This window comes from Pantherophis guttatus, chromosome 7 (assembly GCF_059756535.1).
Source record: "Pantherophis guttatus breed Tessera chromosome 7, ASM5975653v1, whole genome shotgun sequence".
Lineage (NCBI taxonomy): Eukaryota > Metazoa > Chordata > Lepidosauria > Squamata > Colubridae > Pantherophis > Pantherophis guttatus.
The window spans coordinates 50,013,963-50,034,300 of NC_142069.1; the positions used below are offsets into that span (position 1 = coordinate 50,013,963).

The window sequence follows — 20,338 nt, forward strand, 5'->3', positions numbered from 1 at the left end:
CCACAGCCACTCGGTCTTGGATGGGTTGAGCCTGAGCCTGTTCCTCCCCATCCAGATCCGTACGGCCTGCAGGCACCGGGACATCACTTCAAGGGCATCGTTGGGGTGATCCGGGGTGGAGATGTACAGCTGGGTGTCGTCAGCATACTGATGGTACTCCACCCCGAAACCACGGATGATCTCGCCCAGCGGCTTCACATAAATGTTGAACAGGAGAGGCGAGAGGACCGACCCTTGCGGCACCCTACATATGAGGGGCCTCGGGGTCGACCTCTGTCCCCTGTCAACACAGACTGCGACCGGTCAAAGAGAAAGGAGGAGAACCACTGCAACACAGTGCCTCCCACCATTTCAAATAAATGTTTGTTCATTATTTGGTTTCTAGTATATATTCTTTGTTCTTTGTTGGACAATATAGGGGTGGCTGTGTTTCCTTCTGTCTCTCATTTGTTTTTTTTGCCTAAATGTAGAACCTTACTTTTGTCACCATTGATTTTCATTTTGTTATATAGCGCCCACTGTTCAAGATCCTTCTGTATCTTAAGCCTATCTTCTGGAGTGTTGGCTATTCTTGCTAGTTTGGTGTCATCTGCAAATTTGATGAGTTCCCCATCTATCCCCTCGTCCAAATAATTGATGAAGATGGCGTTCCCATGTAACACCTCTCCTGCGCAAGCTGCACTGGCTCCCGGTGGTCTTCCGAGTGCGCTTCAAGGTTTTGGTTATCACCTTTAGAGCGCTCCATGGCTTAGGACCTGGTAATTTACCGGACCGCCTGCTACCACCAATAGCCTCCCACCAACCAGTACGCTCCCATAGAGAGGGTTATTTACAGGACCGCCTGCTACCACCAGTAGCCTCCCATCGACCAGTACGCTCCCATAGAGAGGGGCTCCTCCGGGTGCCGTCGGCTAAACGATGTCGACTGGTGGACATCTCCAGGGGGAGAGCCTTCTCTGTGGGGCACCTACTATCTGGAATGAGCTCCCCCCAGAGATACGGAGGATCTGCGTACCTTCCATCGCGCGCTCAAGACTTTCTTATTTCATCAAGCTGGACTTCCTTGTTTTTCTTTGAAGACGTTTCGCTTCTCATCCAAGAAGCTTCTTCAACCCTGAGCTTCTTGGATGAGAAGCAAAACGTCTTTAAAGCAAAACAAGAAAGTCCAGTTGTCTCTTGAAAAAGCACCTTTGGGAGCTCTTCTTCTTCCTGATCACATCTGTAATAAGTGTACTCATATTATGCTATCCAAACCAAATTTACAGCATCAGGGATCTGTCCCTTTAAGTATAACAGAGTTGCTATAATTGTTGATAACAGCTCAAAATGCTCTCCCATTTAAAAAAATTAAAGACTATAATCTTGTAAGCAAACCTAACATAATAAAATCACTACCAATGAGTAATTCTGATATAAAGAATTGCTAAACTACATAAAACATATAACTTACTGTGGAAACATAAATAAAATATAAAAACAGAAAAGAAATTAAACTTAGTGCAGTTCTTAATCTTTTCTTGCTACTCAGCAGAACAGGTAACCGGTAACCCTTGGAACACAGGTTATTTTTGTGTTAATTTTGTTACCTGTAAAATGGATGATTGAGAATCTCCATAGACAAGCAGAAGAAGAGGATTCACAGTTATATGCCTGCCAGACTTCCTGATATGTTACTGGTATTATGGCAAAAATAATCTACGAAGAAAATGAACAGATGGGAGAGGGTGCAAACAATCTTTTATTAATGTAAAGCTATTAGGTTATAGTGAGTCTCACGCATTGTTGTAACATGCTCAGGAGCTACGTGCAGGCATGAGAGAATCATGCTGTACCGCGTATGCGAAAAACTAGATAAAGGTTGCAACAACTCATAGATAACTGTAACAACTCACTAGCAGCTAGGATTGTAGATCCTGCCAAATTTGGGCATTGCTTCCATGTATTACTTGTACTTACGTATGCATTACATGAGACATGCTGTGATTTATTACTGGCTTATGCTAACAAACCCCTCCTGCCTTTGTTTGTGTACAATAAAAGAGGCTCCCGGAGTCAGATCTGGGTCGTCTCATCCTGAGAAAACTCGTGTCCGTGTCTTTTCTCAATATTGACCTCATGGGCGGCCCACGGAAAACTCACAACGCATCCCAGCAAAGATCAAAAGCCACAACGTTACATAGATCTTATAAAAATGTTGATCAAAAACAGTTTGAGCATCAATTTTCTCTAGCAGATGACCCCAAAGAAACAGTTGTATTACTGCTGATAAGGAAACACAGGGAGTTGAAGGTACCCTTCATGGTGTGAAAACATTAAACATATTTCAAGAAGAGAGCCATTAACAACTTTGGTAAGTGACTTATACCAAGGCTGTAATTGTTATTCTAAAAAGCAGATAAGCAAATTCCTCAAATCTTCTGTTTTCCCCACCAAAATGTGAACTTTAATCAGTCACTACCAGACACAGATTTGTACAATAATAAAAGTTCATTCTGAATGATGTTAAGCATGCAGGTCTGCAACATGTATATACAAACACACACACACACACACACACACACACACACACACACACACACAAGAAGCTACATTCATATAAGTAACCATAAGCATGATTATACAATTGATTTATCTTGAGGTCTTATTCTAACCCATCACACTGGTGATTTAAAAAAGGAAATTATATAAGGAAATTAAAATTCATCTGAATATATGAGTATTTTACTACATAGGTATCAGGCAGTGCCTTATTTTACAAGTTGATAAGAGAATAATGTGCTACTGTGTTTCACAGAAATATCTTTAATGGTGCCAAAGTTGCATAAACAAAACTATTGAAACAGTGTTTGAGTTAGTTGTGACTGTCCTCTTTTGTCAAATTAATTAGAAGCTCCAGATGCATTTAAAGATTCAAAGATTCTCTGTTGTATCTTTATGAATTAAAGTGTCCTCTGGCTCAGCAAATGACTGAGATTCATATTCAAGGCCAAACTTTGTTATTTCAGAAAGAATTAATTAATAAATTGCTCTACAATTGTAGTTAAAAAAATTGAAGTTTTAATTACATATTAAGCAGTATGCACTCATTCTTTCTGTTAGCAGAAATCTAGTTAGGTGTTTTTTTTTTTGTCTAAACATGGCGTTGTTTCTGCTAAGCATGCATTAATTTCTGGTAAAATGTTTTTTTCCTGAAATGACATGTGCATTCTGAATAAGTAATCTATTTGTATAAGTCATGTGGAGCCAGAGATTGAAGACCCCTCAATCCTCATATGAGATCCTAGCCTGCAGAGAGCTGTTCAACAGTGTGAGTTGTGCTATATGTTTCCTGTGGCATAGGAAAATGTGCTTCTTTTATTTTTTGATTCAATACATAGAACAAATCAACACAATGGTTTCTTAAAGAAAGCCATCTTTTTTTAGGGACTGCTCTCCACGCTCTTACTATGTGTTTGGATTTTTTAGAGCCATAATAATTAGAAATGGAGAGGTCATTCCAATGTCTTCAGAATTCACACCAGAAACAGAGCGTCAGCGGCTTCAGTATCTGGTAAGAGGCCTAAATCCTTATATTAGTAGATGGTAAGAATAGATTTTTTAAACCAAGGTAAACAACTTCAAATTCCAGGACTGCAAACTCCCCAAAGCCCAGAATTGTTGCCAAATTATTGCTTTTTAATATATCTGGAGATGATTAAATACGTGAAGACTAACTGCTGAAGTTGTTATTGTTGTTGTTGTTGTTGTTGTTGTTGTTGTTTAGACTTCTATACCGCTTCATAGTGCTTTACAGCCCTCTCTAAGCGGTTTACAAAGTTGGCATATAGCATATTGCATATTAGCATATTGCATTAGCATTAGCATATTGCCCCCAACAATCTGGGTCCTCATTTTACCCACCTTGGAAGGATGGAAGGCTGAGTCAACCTTGAGCCGGTGAGATTTGATCTGCTGATCTGCTGAACTAGCAGTCAGCTGAAGTAGCTGCAGTACGGCACTCTAACCACTGCGCCACCTCGGCTCTAAAGTTCCCTGACTTTAGAAACATGTCCAGTTCCTAAAAAAGCTGTTGCACAACACTATGTGCCATCAAATTGGTGTCCTCTCTTAGTGATCATATAGATAGATTTTCTCTATGACAATCTGTCCTAACCTGGTCTTTCAGGTCTTCTAACAATACCCCTCATGCCACTGTAACTGAGTCCAACCATCTTACTGTTCTTCTTCCCCTTCCTTCCACCTTTCCCAGTATTAGAGCTAGTTCTTTGCCTAATGTATCTGAAGTAGGATAATTTTAGCCTAATCATTTGTGCTTTGAGTGTAAACTCTGGGTTAATTTGTTTGATAATACATTTGTTTATTTTCTTGGATGTTCGTGGTATTCTTAGGACTCTTCTCCAACGTGGCAAAACTTACAAAGCAATCATCATCACTCGACCCTCATTGCAGTCAAGATCTATGGCAGAACATACTGCAAAGCAATAGAGAATCTGTGACATTAATCACTAACAGACCAGTATAATAAAACATTCATGTACCATCCCTGCATTACACTAAATACTACTATATTTTTATTTGTCAAATTCAGAGTGGTCTGATATATTATTCCCTCTGTGTCTTCGTAGTTATGAGAATATTGATGGCGATTTCTGTTCTTCCTATATCCATTTCTTAAGGCAAGAAGAGCCATTTCTTTATCAGGTCTGCCAAGTGTGGCTTTTATATAAATTTCCAGAAAAAGTAGCTAACACCTCAAGCAAATGCTACACATAGATTTGTTTCTCCCCCCTTCCTCCCTTGTGTCCCTTGCTTTCTCCTGTAATCTCTAGTGCACCATCATTTTAGTGGCCTTTCCTCCCACTGAGGCTGATTGGGGCAGGTTTGAGAGACCAGATGGCTTTTCCTTTTTACAAATACTTGCTCTTCAGAACATAGGTTGCTGGCTGTAAAAGCAGGAATGAAGGACATAGGAAGAGCGGACTGTTGTTGTTTTTCACAAGTGTTTTAAATGTTTTGGAAGATAGAACTACTTTAAGAGTATGCAGGTTTACAACAACAATTGCAGAGCAAATATAATGAATATTCATGCCTCTGTCATTTAAATAATTTGTGTGCCTTTAAAATCAAGGAAGTTCTGTGGCATTTTTAGAATATGATCTTACCTGAAGGAACCAGAATCAGAACATTACTTCCTTTTTTTCTGATTGGACTTAAAAATGCTTCTATTATTTCCCTAAAACGTATGTATTTAGTTCGTTTCCATATGTAGCAAATGTATAATAAAGGTGAAATTGCATTAGAGAGAGTTTCAAAAGCAATGGAAATTATACTGTACTGTATGTAATGAGAAGAAATGTCACGTTATACAGTACTTAATCTTTTTGTTCCCCAGTCTTAATGCTGCTTACCACAAGATGTTGGGATGACACGTGCAGTTCCCCCACCCCACCCCACCCCACCCCCCAAAAAACCCCAGCAATTTTGTTTTTGTTTTAGGGATATTAGCTACATGCTACTAAATTTATAATGAACATGCACTGAAACCATGTCAGATTTCAGCATCAGTAGCATATATATTTTTACAAAATAGGTCTTCTATTTTGTTCTTTTGTAAAAGAAACAATTTTGAAGACCAGAAAAATGTAACTGCCTTACCAGATTTGTGAGAGTAAAAACAGCAGCACTCAGAAAGCAGAGGAAGATGAAAGTTTTGATACAGCAGTTTATGAACAGCTCTCTCATTAATTTCTTTAAAAATTTGTTTTAGGCAGAAATCTATTGTCTGCTAAGTTTATGAATCTATGGATTTTCCACTAATTAAGCAAATGATTTGTATGCTTTTTAAATTGTTCATTCAGTTTTATTAAAGAAAGTTGGTATTTGAGATTGGCTGATACAGATTGTTGGCAATGAGACTCTTCTGTTTGGGCAGTCAAGTGAGACTGAGTCTAGATATCACTTTCCCCAATAGTTTCATCTTCCAAGAAAAGCTGAGGGTATTGGCAATCTATTAGTCTAGCAGTCTGCCAACAGCTCTTATGTAAGATGAGAAAATACAAATTAATATTACTAAATTGTGACGCTCTGCCCTAGCTCAGTATAGGATCAAATGTATAAGCAGCTTCTCCCGATTATAAATGCTAGAAGAAAGTGCAGCAATTGTGCAAGCTCAACAATTAAAAGGTGTAACAGGGGTTTTGGGATCGTTTGACGAGACAAGGATGTGAGTTGTAATTATGGATTTCTGGGATGATTGCCCAGTCAATGTCCTCTTTTAATTTACAGGCATATATGCAACCCCATTTGCTGGGAAATGAATTTACACACTTGGAATTTCCAAGGAGAGTTCAGCGGAAGGAAGTTGGGAAAAGAATGCTTTATCGAGATTTCAGCATGATTGGCTGGTAGGTACATACTCCTTTTTGGAAAAATGAAAAATATGTTTTAAAAACTTCCCTACAGATGTGGTCGTACATATACAACATCTAGAAATATAAGGGTATGATAATAATATACATTTCAGTTACAAAACTAAAGAGACTATATTGGAACCCAGATGTGGAAAACTGGTTGTGTCAAAACGTGGGAGAGCGGGTGAAAACAAAAGTTCAGTCTTGTAATTTTTTTCCCTGGTGGGGGAGGATGGAGGGGGTTGATAGGTGTGGGGGCGCTGCAGCATCCCTGGGGCCAGTCATAAGGGTGAAGGGCCATAAGGGGTGCTGTAATGGCTGTAACTTTGGATCATAAGTAGCTTTTGGTAACTGTAAAAAGACCTGTCTTTTTAAGACTTAAGTCTTAAAACGTAAGTGACAAATTAGCACTTTGTTTACATCTCCCTCTAAATCTTTATTTTTTTCTGATTTTTTTTTTAAATTGAGGTGGTGCTTGCTTTTCTCTGGAAACATTATATTTTAATCAAGTTGGTTTTCCTAACATGCCTGCTGAATATGACACTGATGGAGTTTTTCCTTTGTGTAATTTAGAAACTGCTTTGCAAATATAGTTACTGTAGGCCTTCAGCTTTCATAGTTCCACAGAATGTTGTGTGTGGCTCACAAGGAGATAAGGGGAATGGTAGATGAAGGCAAGGCCAATCTTGTCCTTTCCAGTCCTCTGATATAAATAGCTTTATAGAGTCAAGCATTAAAGTCCTATTAGGCTTCATCTTGAGAGTCATCTAATAAAAGAGACTCCACTGACAGTCTCTATTAGTTTTGCCACAAATACCAAAATAAAATTTAAAGTGGCAGCATCCCTTTCCCTGGCCTGGATTTATCTTCAGTCTATAACAAGGGACTTTATTAGTTGTTGCTTTGCCTTATTAAGGGCAATGGTCTTTCCTGCTAGATTGAAAAGAGTGTCAGCTATAAAGACTACTGAGCGGTTGTCTGTGTTCTGTTTTCACTTATTGAGCTGTGCTTTGTTTCCAAATCCACATCAGTTCCCAATATGAACTGTGGTTCAGTCACCCAGATAATATATAATGCATGGGTGTGTATTAGACCGATGTTTCTCAACATCAGCAACTAAGATGCATAGACTTCAACTCTCAGAATTTCCCAGCCAGCATACTCTCTTAGAAGTCTGCAAAAGAGCAGTGATTTTCTCTTAATGATGTAACTAAACCTTTCTCTTCAGTTATGCATACAATTTTATCCATGTACAGCTAGTCCTCAATTTACAACAGTTAATTTAGTGAGCATTCAAAGTTACAGTGGCACTGGAAAAAGTGACCCATGACAGTTTTTCACCATTACAATCCTTGCAGCATCCCCATGATCATGTGATCAGAATTCAAACACTTGGCAACTGACTCATATTTATGACGGTTGCAGTGTCCAGGAGTCACATGATCACCTTTTGCAACCTTCTGACAAGCAAAGTCAACGGGAAAGCCATTCACTTATCAACCATGTTACTAACTTAATAACTCCATTTAACAACAGTGGTAAGAAAGGTCATCAAATGGGGCAAAACTCACTTAACAAGTGTCTCACTTAGCAACAGAAATTTTGAGCTCAATTATGGTTGTAAGTCGAGAACTATCTGTAGTTCCCTTTTTAAAAAGCTATTTAGGTGGACAGCTGAACTTCCCTCTTAGACAAACGTGTAATTGGATGATTTTTTTTAATGTAATGTAGCTACAGCTTCCACCAACTGGCAAGCAAACAGAGAAATAACCTCCCCAGAAATATTAGGTTATATGGAGATAATTGGGCTCCAGGTCTTTTTTGATTTCTGACTATGTATGCAGGTGGCATAGAGCTTCATGGATTTTTTTGGAGCCTGGTTTAGTGATGATAAATGGGTTCACACAACATGCATTTTCTGCATTTTGCTCAAGATTTGCAGCCGTGGCTCCAATAAAAACAAGGAGGGGGATTTGACCTGCTGTGTATTCTGCACATCTCTTGGCAGTGACAAATGAGCTTGTTTTCTGTAATTGCACATATGGCAGAGAAACAGAAACAGTGGCATTTGGGCAGGATGAGCTGGAAAAAAACAACAAACCTCACAGATAGCTCCCTCAATTGATGAGGAACAAGTTAATCGTTTAAAATTTAGGGCTCAACTTCACCACCATCCTGCCAAACTGGCATGAACACGTAATACTTTTTTCTATGAGTTCATGATCACATCTACACTCATCCCTGACCCGCAGCTCAAGCAACTTCCATGCCCAAATGTCTATTTGAGACTCCATTCCCATGGTTGCTGCTGCTGCTGCTGCTGCTGTCCATGACCATTTCAGCTGGGATAGAGCCTCACTTGAGCAGAAGTACCTGGCCCTGGTATGGCAGCCTGGTGCCTTCTGAAGCCCTTTCCAGTTTTAATGGAGCATCCTTATTGTATATTAATTTAACATTAGAGTTTAGTCTCTTTTGAAAGAGTGCTTTAAAAAACAACATCCTGTTTAGAAATTTGATTTAAACCTGGAGCCAGTGATGGTTCCTGTCAGCTAGATGTTGCTGGCTATGTCTCCAGCAAGGTTTTACATGGCCATGCTATTTGTTACTTTGAGAGGGTATGAATGTCCTCTTTTTTTCTACTCCTTCTCCATTTTTTGGCTATCTTTTGGTTGCTTCCATGAGTTGTTAGACATGATGTTATTTCCTTGTGGGGTTAGCTGAGGATGAAGTTGTGGAAATTCACTTCTCTTAACTTGTCTCACATTAAAAAACATAAGGACAGGACACTTGCAGGTCTTGAGACAAAACAGGGATTAGTAATGAGGGGAGCACAAAATTTAGGCTGCCATGCCCAAGACTGCAAGAAAACACTAAGGTGGCTATCTGGCTATGCCTAGATTGGAGCTATACAATACTTCCTGTTTGGGTCCTTGCATTGCTTCATCATGAAAGATTTTGCTTTTACTTCCAAGTTGTTTTAGGGCATGGAATCTTTTTTTTTTTTTTTTTACATATTTTGGTTTTGCTTTTGAAATGCACTGTCAATCTCTGCTTATTTGTTTTGGAGATCAGTGTAATGCCATAGCTAGGCTGAGCAGCTGGAAAAAACAGATTCAGATTCTCATTCAGTGAAGTAGCTGATTGGTTTTGTTCCTGCCCTCTTTTATCTATCTCATTAAAGAGGTACCTCTATGCTATATTCTTTTTCTATTTTTTTAAAATAATTCCTTCCTTTCTTCTTTCTTTTCTTTCTTTTATTAGATTTATATACCGCCCTACTCCCGAAGGACTCAGAGCGGTGAACAGGCACAAAATAAAATACATAGATACAAAAGTTAAAAGATATAATTAAAACCAGATTAAATAATTTAGCCCGAGACAATTAAAAAATCCCAATAATTTAAAACAGATTAAAATTTCAATTTAAAAGAATTTTAAAACAAGGGAGAAAATTAGGCCAGGCCGGCTTGCTGGAATAGAAGAATCTTAAGAGCACGGCGGAAAGTGCGTAGATCCGGGATCCTCCATATCTCTGGGGGGAGCTCGTTCCAGATAGTGGGTGCCCCCACAGAGAAGGCCCTCCCCCTGGGGGCCGCCAGTCGACATTGTTTAGCTGACGGCACCCGGAGGAGCCCCTCTCTATGAGAGTGTACCGGCCGGTGGGAGGCTGCTTGTGGTAGTAGGCGGTCCTGTAAATAACAAGGTCCTAAGCCATGGAGCGCTCTAAAGGTGGTAACCAAAACCTTGAAATGCACCCGGAAGACCACCGGGAGCCAGTGCAGCTCGCGCAGGAGAAGTGTCACACGGGAGCACCATGTTGCTCCCATAACCACCCGCGCGGCCGCACTCTGCGCCAGTTGGAGCCTCCGGGTGCTCCTCAAGAGGAGCCTCATGTAGAGAGCGTTGCAGTAGTCCAGGTGGGAAGTGACGAGGGCATGAGTGACTGTGTGTAGGGAGTCCTGATCCAGAAAGGGGCGAATCCAGAAACTGGCGAATCAGGTGAACCTGATGAAAAATCCTCCTGTTCATGGCCGTCAAGTGCTCTTCTAAAGACAGCCGTAAATCCAGGAGGACACCCAAGTTACGAGCCCTCTCTGTGGGGGCCAGCGATTCGCCCCCAATAGTCAGCGATGGCGTCAACTGTCTATATCGGGACGTCAGAAACCACAGCCACTCGGTCTTGGATGGGTTGAGCCTGAGCCTGTTCCTCCCCATCCAGATCTGCACGGCCTCCAGACACCGGGACATCACTTCAAGGGCATTGTTGGGGTGATCCGGGGTGGAGATGTACAGCTGGGTGTCGTCAGCGTACTGATGGTACTCCACCCCGAAACCACGGATGATCTCGCCCAGCGGCTTTACATAAATGTTGAACAAAAGGGGCGAGAGGACCGACCCTTGTGGCACCCCACATATGAGGGGCCTCGGGGTCGACCTCTGCCCCCTGCCAACACAGACTGCAACCGGTCGGAGAGAAAGGAGGAGAACCACCGTAATACAGTGCCCCCCACCCCTAACTCTTCCAACCGGTGCAGCATGATACCATGGTCGATGGTATCAAAAGCCGCTGAGAGGTCTAATAGGACCAGGACAGAGGAGCAACCCCTGTCCCGAGCCCTCCAGAGATCATCAACCAACGCGACCAATGCCGTTTCCGTGCTGTACCAAGGCCTGAAGCCCAACTGGAATGGATCCAGATACGTAGTTTCATCCAGGTACTGGGGGAGCTGTCGCACAACCACACTCTCAACAACCTTCGCAACAAAATGAAGGTTGGAGACCGGACAATAATTAGCCAACACTGCCGGGTCCAGGGAAGGCTTCTTGAGGAGAGGCCTCACCACCGCCTCTTTCAAGGCGGCGGGGAAGTCACCCTCACCCAACGAAGCATTTATAATCCCCTGGAGTCAGCCTCGCGTCACCTCCCGGGAAGCCAGCACTAACCAGGAGGGGCACGAGTCCAATAAACATGTGGTCGCGTTCCTCAACTTACAACCATTTATTTAGTGACTGTTTGAAGTTATAACGTCACTGAAAAAAGTGACTTATGACTGTTTTTTACACTTAAGACTGTTGCATCACCCCCATGGTCAAGTGATCAGAATTTGGACGCTTGACAACTGGCATGTATTTATGACAGTTGCAGTGTCTCAGAGTCACATGATCACCTTTTGCGACCTTCTGACAAGCAAAGTCAGTGGGGAAGCTGGATTCCTCTAACAATTGTGTTACTAACTTGACTATTGCAGTGATTCAAGCAAGAAAGATTGTAAAATGGGGCAAAACTCACTTAACTCACTCACTTACTGTCTTGTTTAGCAATAGATATTTTAGGCTCAATTGTGGTTATAAGTCGAGGACTATCTGTATCATACCTCTGTCCTGCTACAATTCCTCATGGCTTAGAGACTATTTTTTCCCTGTCCTCTTTTACTGCTGAATATTTTTATTTTATTTATTTATTTATTTGTTTCCATTTATATACCGCCCTTCTCCAATAGGACTCAGGGCGGTGAACAGCCGAAATAAAAACAGAACATACAAAATTTAAAAGCAGTTTAAAATGATTAATTTTTTTTTTTTGGCCGTAATTTAAAACAACCCAATTTAAAATCAATTAAAATTTAACTCAAAACTGTGGGATCAAGCCAGCCCAGGTAGTTGAAATAATAAGTTTTCAGGGCCCGACGAGAAATCCGGAGGTCTGTTATTGTACGTATCTCTGGGGGGAGGTTGTTCCAGAGGGTGGGCGCCGCCACAGAGAAGGCTCTCCCCCTGGGGGTCGCCAGCCAACACTGTCTGGCGGATGGCACCCTGAGGAGGCCCACTCGGTGCGAGCGTACTGGCCGGTGGGAGGCTATTGGTGGCAGAAGGCGGTCTCGTAAATACCCCGGCCCTAAGCCATGGAGCGCTTTAAAGGTGGTCACCAACACCTTGAAGCGCACCCGGAAGACCACCGGGAGCCAGTGCAGCTCGCGCAGGAGGGGTGTCACATGGGAGCGCCCCGTCGCTCCCATAATCCCCCGTGTGGCCACATTCTGGACCAGCTGGAGCCTCCGGGTGCACCCCAGGGGGAGCCCCATGTAGAGAGCATTGCAGTAGTCCAGGCGGGAGGTGACGAGTGCCTGAGTGACCGTGCGTAGGGAGTCCTGATCTAGAAAGGGGCGCAAGTGGCGTATCAGGCGAACCTGATAAAAAGCCCCCCTGGCCACGGCCGTCATATGATCTTCTAGAGACAGCCGTGCATCCAGGAGGACGCCCAAGTTACGAGCCCTCTCTGTGGGGGCGAGTGATTCACCCCCAATAGCCAGCGATGGCGTCAGCTGGCTATATCGGGACGCCGGAAGCCACAGCCACTCGGTCTTGGAGGGGTTGAGTCGGAGCCTGTTCCTCCCCATCCAGACCCACACGGCCTCCAGGCACTGGGACATCACTTCAAGGGCATCGTTGGGGTGGCCTGGGGTGGAGATGTACAGCTGGGTGTCATCAGCATACTGATGGAACTCCACCCCGAAGCCACGGATGATCTCACCCAGTGGCTTTACATAAATGTTGAACAGAAGGGGCGAGAGGACCGACCCTTGTGGCACCCCACAAGCAAGGTGCCTCGGGGTTGACCGCTGCCCCCCTGTCAACACAGATTGCGACCGGTCAGAGAGGTAGGAGGAGAACCACCGCAGAACAGTGCCCCCCACCCCCAGCCCCTCCAACCGGTGCAACATGATACCATGGTCGATGGTATCAAAAGCCGCTGAAAGGTCTAACAGGACCAGGAGAGAGGAGCAACCCCTATCCCGAGCCCTCCAGAGATCATCCACCAACGTGACCAATGCCATTTCCGTGCTGTGCCCAGGCCGGAAGCCGGACTGGAGCGGGTCTAGATAGACAGCTTCATCCAGGTACCGGGGAAGCTGCTGCGCCACCACACTCTCAACAACCTTCGCCACAAAGCGAAGGTTGGAGACTGGACGATAGTTAGCCAAAACAGCCAGATCCAGAGAGGGCTTCTTGAGGAGGGGCCTCACAACCGCTTCTTTCAAAGCGGCCGGCAGGACCCCCTCACTCAGAGAAGCATTAACAATCCTCTGGAGCCAGCCTCGTGTAACCTCCCGGGAAGCCAGTACCAACCAGGAGGGACACGGGTCCAATAAACATGTGGTCGCGTTCAGCCGTCCCAGGATCCTGTCCATGTCCTCGGGAGCCACAGGATCGAACTCCTCCCAGATAACGCTCTCAAGACCTGCCTCAGTCATCCCGTCCGGACATACCCAGTCAGAGGCCAGCCCTTCCCGAATCTGAGCGATTTTGTCATACAGATACTGCACAAAATCCTCGGCTCGGCCCTGCAAGGGGTCATCCTGCACTTCCAAATGGAGGAGGGAGCGGGTCACCCTAAACAAGGCGGCTGGGCGATTATCTGATGATGCGATAAGAGCGGCAAAATAGCTAGATTTTGCCGCTTTTATCGCCACTAGGTAGGTCTTAATATGAGACCTCACCCGTATTCAGTCGGATTCGGAGCGGCTGGTCCTCCAACTACTCTCCAGGCGTCTTTTCCGGCGCTTCATCTCCCTCAGCTTCTCGGAGAACCAAGGAGCTAGGTGAGTTCGGTGCCGGGTCAGAGGCCGCAAAGGCACGACACGGTCCAAGGCCCCGGCGGCCGCACTATCCCAGGTGGCCATCAGGTCTTCAGCCGAGTCATGAGTCAGAGACTCAGGAAATGGCCCAAGCTCCATCTGGAACCTATCAGGGTCCATCAGGCGCCTGGGGCGGAACCACCTGGTCGGTCCCGCCTCCCTGCGGCGGGGTGCAGCGGTTAGAAAGTCCAGTCGAAGGAGCGAGTGGTCAGACCATGACAAGGGTTCGATGGCTGTATCCCCTTATCAAGACCACTCAACCACTGACCAGAGACAAAAACTAAGTCCAGAGTGTGTCCACCTATGTGAGTGGGGTCATGAATTAACTGAGTAAGGTCCATGGCCGTCATGGAAGCCATGAACTCTTGAGCCACCTCAGACGTTTCACCGATAGAGGGCAGGTTGAAATCCCCCATGACAGCAAGTCTGGGGGTATCAACCGCCACCTCGGCTATAACGTTAAGCCGCTCGGGCAGGGCCGTTGCCACGTGGCAGGGAGCCAGGTACGTGACCAACAAGCCCATCTGTACTCCACGACCCCACTTCACAAAGAGGGACTCACATCTGGCTATCTGTGGAACAGTGGTTGCCCTTGGATCCAGACCTTCCTTTATAATAACCGCCACCCCCCTGCCCCTACCCTGAGCCCTCGGCTGATGAAATGCACGGAAGCCTGGTGGGCATATATCCACGAGGGGAACTCCCCCCTCCTGGCCCAACCAGGTCTCCGTAATGCCCGCTAGGTCCGCCTCCCCCTCCTGAATAAGATCGTGAATGAGGGGGGCTTTATTAACAATGGACCTGGCATTGCATAACATCAGCCGAAGGCTCTGGCCCTGAGAATCTGAACAGCCTGGGGAATGAAAAAAGCATTGGGGACCGGAGTGCGCAATCGCTCTAAGGTAGAGAGTGCGCATTCCCCGAACATGATGTGGTCCCCAGCTTCCGCCATATCTGCCCCTCCCACTCACTATACTGATGGAACAGCCCTCTTTAAATCGAACTCCAACCCCCTCCCCGACCTCTGGTTCTACGTCCCTAGTGTCGCAGCCCTTCGCTGAGGCTGGTCTTGAACCCGGTGGATTTCCCCCAGAACCCACCCTGATCCCCCCGAACCCCTTAAAATTTTTGTTAAAAACCCACTAAAAAACCCACTTAAAAAACCCCTCAAACTCTTCTTTGCCGCATGCCATCTCTCGGGGCTCCAAAGCCCGTCATCAAGATAGGCCCTCGATAACGAAGAGGGCCAAACCTGCGAGAGGGGGGAATCTCGCAGGGCACAAAGTTCATTCACCGAGTACATCTGGACATCAAGGGGAGGTAATAACCCATGGCCAATAGCCAGGGGACAATTTGATGTTATCACAGTCAGAAGGAGTGAAATGCCGGACTTCAATAGAATTCCAATGGAACACGTGGGACCTCATTGCCCTCTCACGGCAATGGCGGGAGTAAAATGCTGTTTTGATCCGGTAAAGGGTGACCCAGCCCCCCTCTCACGGTGGCTGGTCAACCACGATCGTCCAAAAAGCCGGAATTGAGACAGCAGCTGTAGACCCACTCCACCAAGACTTGAGTCCCCAGATGTAAACCTCCATTCAATAGAGGGAAAGAATGGGATCAGGTCAGTCCACATAGTCCAAAAACAGGCTCAAGTTGGCGGAGATCATAACAGTCATAACTCCGGGGAGGTCAAGAATGACACCTAGACCAGGAGATGATTGTCCAGCAAGCATGCGCAGCATGGTATCACCACATTCAGGGGAATGGGAGGTGAAAAAGGAGAGCAGAGGCAACAAACGCCACAGGGGGGAAACCCCTCAGTCATGGTCCAGCTCTCCCCAGCCCCTCCCAGATCTTCCTTATGACCATGCTGCTCGCCTCGCCCAGCCTCCATAAATCCTCATGGAGGTCTCTGGGACGACCAAGGGGCCAAACAACGCCCCACGATCACCCAGGAGGTCCAACACAGCAAGCGAGCAGCTGCTAACATCTCCGACACTCCCATACATCAAACTGCGGCGGCTCCTTCCTTGTCCCAGCAGCCGCCATTTCCACGCCGCCAGCATCGCCGCCGCCGCCGCCAGCCTCCCCGTCCTCACCTCGCCCCCCCCTCCGCCCCTAGTACATGTCCAGGGCGGATTGGGCTGGCGAGGATCCCGACGAGGGTGCTGCACCGCCGCCGCCGCAGCGCTGACGCTGTCATCCTGGCTCTGCCGCCTTCGCAATAGAGAGTCAGCCGCCCCCCCTCCTCCTTTGGGCCGCTCTTGCCATCCTATGATCTCCGCGAGCCTCCGCGAGCCTTGAGGACATCCTGAGAAGCCGGAGACCCCTCAAAAGAGAGCTCCGACACTCCTCCAGCTCGGCCAGGGCTGCAACGATCGAAATTCAGCCCTCCAAAGGCCCCCTGGAGCCATAATCACCCCCCCAAGATCACCGGGATCACAAGGAAGTCGCCATCTTGGGCATGCGCAGATAAAAAATAAATAAATTATATATTGCTTTCGATGTAAAGAAGAAGAAACAGCTTACTTCCTTGCAATTCCTTTCTCTGTAATCTCTCTGCTCTACAAAGTGTGGGGGGAAAGAAAATATTTCATTGATATGATTACATTGGGAATCAACACTTCAGTATCTACATTTATGAGACAAAAACTACTGAGAAATTTTGATGATTTCCTCATAGAATGGGGAAGTAGTAGTATTCCCTCTTACATGCTCTATTTCAAAATTGAGTCCAGAGAACAAGTTTAGAGGATATGCAGAAACTGTTGGAGCAAAGAGTGAGGAAAAATCTCATTGCAAAAGTAGAAAAATTATGCAGAGGAGTCTGTTCTTCGCTCTCTGATCTTATTTTTAATATATTTTGTAAGTTGTATTTTATTTAATATTTTTAAATATTTAATACTTTACATCAGTTTGTACAATGTTTCCCTAAGAAAATATAATGAGAATAGACTAGTTTCTAATCCTGTATTAAAACATGAACTTCAATAGATCTTGAATAACACTAGGTTTGAGTTGCCTATAACTAAAAGAATTACCTTCATGCTAATGAAGAATAGTGATGTGTTTCTCATTAAGCTGAACACCTTGGGGTAATTTGCCAATAGATAAAAAAATGCCACTGAGGGATTAAATCAATCTTTCCTAAGGGGTCCTGCTGTCATCTTTTAAAAGAACCTTCTTGTGTTTGTCTGACTTGCTAATTAGGTGGTAGTAGGACTATGTTTTATAGAAAAGCTCATCCTGTAAAGAAGTAGAAAGGATAGATAGGCTGTACTATTGTGGTTTAAAATCTAAATATTATAGTTACATAGATCAAACATAGAAAGATTCGTGTTCCTTTGGGTTGCTGTACTATTGCAGGGGAGATCTATCATGCTATCTAGATGCTTATTCACATCTTCTTTTGCTTTCTTTCTTTTATGGATTGAGCAAAACAGACAATCCCAGTTAAAACAATTGTAATTTGGAGGAAAATGTAACTGATAACATCCTAAAGGGCTGCAAGGAATTTGTCAGTGATAAATCTATCATTTCACCTATTTAGAAAGCCAGACTGGATTGGTGAAAAACAGACTCTACTTGGATGAGGAAGTTGGTAAAAAAAATGGGTAACAGCTCCCCAAATGAGAACTCCGGGATTATTTCTTGTTTTTTCATAATCATATTAAGAAGGATTACTGACTGACTACACATTTGTGGCCATTTAACCAGTTTAACGCTAAAATATATTTCTTGGCCTCTTGAACTCTCTCTTGCTTTTTCTTTGCCTTCATCCTCCTCCTGTTTCTGCTGTTACTTCAGTCTCTTGCTAACTTTTTTCATCACCCTCTTTGATCTTCATCTTTTATGCGTTTGTATTACTGATTGAGGGATGCTGGGCCAGCAGTTGGGATAATAGGAAGGGATCCCACTTAGTTTCCCATCTTTTATTTTACCAAATATTTATTATTTATTTTTATAATATTTATATTATTATATAAGTATATTTATATATATGTATATATGTATATTTATTTGTAAAATATTCATCATGCTTCTTATAATTTGTAGAAGCAGTATAAGCTGCGGGGGGGGGCTCAAAAGAGGAGAGAAAAACGTGGGAATATGTTGCAAAGTTGAAGCAAATAAATACGCAGAGAAAGAACAGGGAGAAAACTGTGGTAAAGGACTGGATTGATAATTGAGTCCAAGTTTTATAAAGTTACTTTATTCCTTCCTCAGGGCATACAAAACCATTGAAGAGGATGATTTGAAGTTTCCCCTTATATATGGAGAAGGAAAGAAGGTGGGAATAAGCCTTGTGTGAAAGGAACCTGAGTGCTGCATCATAATTACTACTCAAGTTAGCCCTAAATTTTTTGGGGTTTTCTACTTTCTTCACTTTATTTTATTTTTCTAACAACTTAAAAGAATATTTTGTCTCTAATAATTCAGTTCCTAGGTTCCATGACAAACAAGCCCGTTTCAGAGAAAAGCAGTTTCATTACTTTTATTGCTGAACTGTCTTATTTTGATTTTTGTTTGCTTTATATAAATATACATTTGAAGGCAGTTAGGATAGAGAGATTTTGGAAAGAAAAAAAAAGTTTGGATAGGCAGTTCTGCAGTTTGATTGTACTGTTATACGTGATCTTTTAAACTGGGAAAAATGAAAAACTTTTTTGGATTTGTGCAGTTTTGAACAGTTGTGGAGATCAAATAAATTTAAGGCAATAAGGATGCCTGCTGAATTTCTAGTTACTAGGGTTTTTCTTTTTTAGCTGCGTTCACAGTTCATTCAGGGATGTGAATCAGAGACTGAGAAATAATTTTGTCAAAATAGCAACTGATTGCCAAATACAGAATTAGAAAATAAATTATTAGCACTGACCCCTACAATTCTGAAGATGTGAGGACTCTGTGATCTCAAGATTGCTTTTGCTTCCTCATCACATTCTCTAGTGGCTTGATTGCTTATTTCAATTAATCATATGAACTTCTATGTTGGTCTGGCTGCTCTGGTCAGCTCTGCTGCAGCTTACCTGTACGTTTTGATGAGAATTTTGTTTTTTCAATAGTATTTCTGCAACCTTTTTTTCTCTGTGTATGTGTATTTTTCTTTATAACACTTCTTCCCATTTGCTACATATTTTAGAAGAATTTAATATCACTGAAAAGTAACCTGAAAAATTCCACACTGTATCTAGGGGAATTGGAGATTACAGTATCACAACAATGATGCTAAAAAATGATAGTTTTTTTAGAAAGAAGACCCAAATCCTGTTTTCTCTTTAGATTGCAAAAAGAGAATATTGGTTTATATCAATGGTTCTCAAAGTATGGTCGGAGGACCCCTGGGGAGCCGCAAGGTCAAATATTTTAAAATTCAGTTTTAACTTCTAATGCAGTAAATATTGATAGATATAATCCATATCAATCAAAGCACTTTGAGGTCTCCTGCAACCAAAATGTTTGAGAACCACTGGTTTATAGTAGGAATTTCTGACAGCTGATTGTGACTCCTCCTAGTGGTAGCAAACGCTCTACTGCAAGGTGTGTATGAGGAAAGCCACACGGCCAAAGACATGCTTATGTTCTATAAGTCAGATAGGAAGACAACTTTATTCAATTGTACATATTTAAAGAATGCTACTTTAGTGTCAAATGATAGCATACAACACTTAGGACAAATAGCTCCTTTGGAATCATTTAAAGTGGTAGCCATTCAAAATCCAATTCTATCCTTTTTTACTATGTATTCTTAAGGGTTTTTTTTTCTTGCTCAGGAATCTTTCCCCTAGTCTTCTCCAGTATCCCCATGCTTTTATGGTTTTTATCTCTTCCTAGGCTCGTGTCATGGCAACTATTGGGGTTACAAGAGGACTTGGAGATCATGACCTGAAGGTGCATGACTCGAACATCTACATCAAACCTTTTTTGTCCTCCTCACCAGAGGTAGAACATTCATATATCTGTTATAGGGGAACATGAATTAAACCAATATTTTCTTTAAAAACCAATGAAACATGTATAAGCTTCCTTTGTATTATTATTGTGCGTGTAAAATATTTAAAGTGAGTCCACATGAAAAATACTTGAGTTAAGAAATATTATTATTTAAGAAACAAATGATCAAACCAAGTATTTAATGGGACTTATATAGTGTAGGTTTTTTAACCTAAAACTATTAAGAGCAAGTAAGCGAGTCACATCTTTTTTTATTGTAAATCTGCCAGCTTAATCTCTCTCTTTTTAAAAAAAAAAAAAAAATTATATTGGTGGTTTTTTTTTTTTTTTTAATTT

General features: G+C 43.2%; 2 protein-coding genes across 7 annotated transcripts in view; one reads left to right on the forward strand and one right to left on the reverse strand.

The window, feature by feature from the left end:
* PPM1H (protein phosphatase, Mg2+/Mn2+ dependent 1H) overlaps positions 1-20,338 on the forward strand; it is a 110,153-nt gene that overhangs the window by 81,969 nt on the left and 7,846 nt on the right. The window contains exons 5-8 of the mRNA XM_034402785.3: positions 3,466-3,550; positions 6,286-6,404; positions 18,278-18,341; positions 19,883-19,990. Of these exons, the coding sequence (XP_034258676.2) occupies positions 3,466-3,550; positions 6,286-6,404; positions 18,278-18,341; positions 19,883-19,990 (376 nt within the window). The remainder of the gene's footprint in view (positions 1-3,465; positions 3,551-6,285; positions 6,405-18,277; positions 18,342-19,882; positions 19,991-20,338) is intronic.
* MON2 (MON2 regulator of endosome-to-Golgi trafficking) overlaps positions 1-20,338 on the reverse strand; it is a 175,708-nt gene that overhangs the window by 19,884 nt on the left and 135,486 nt on the right. For 2 of the 6 annotated variants that reach the window (XM_087874126.1, XM_087874125.1), the window contains one exon: positions 1,587-1,695. The exons of 2 other annotated variants lie outside the window; for them this stretch is intronic. In XM_087874126.1, the coding sequence (XP_087730252.1) occupies positions 1,587-1,695 (109 nt within the window). Of the gene's footprint in view, positions 1-1,509; positions 1,696-20,338 lie in introns of those variants that run through there. 2 more of the 6 variants (XM_087874124.1, XM_087874123.1) reach the window with 1 other exon arrangement.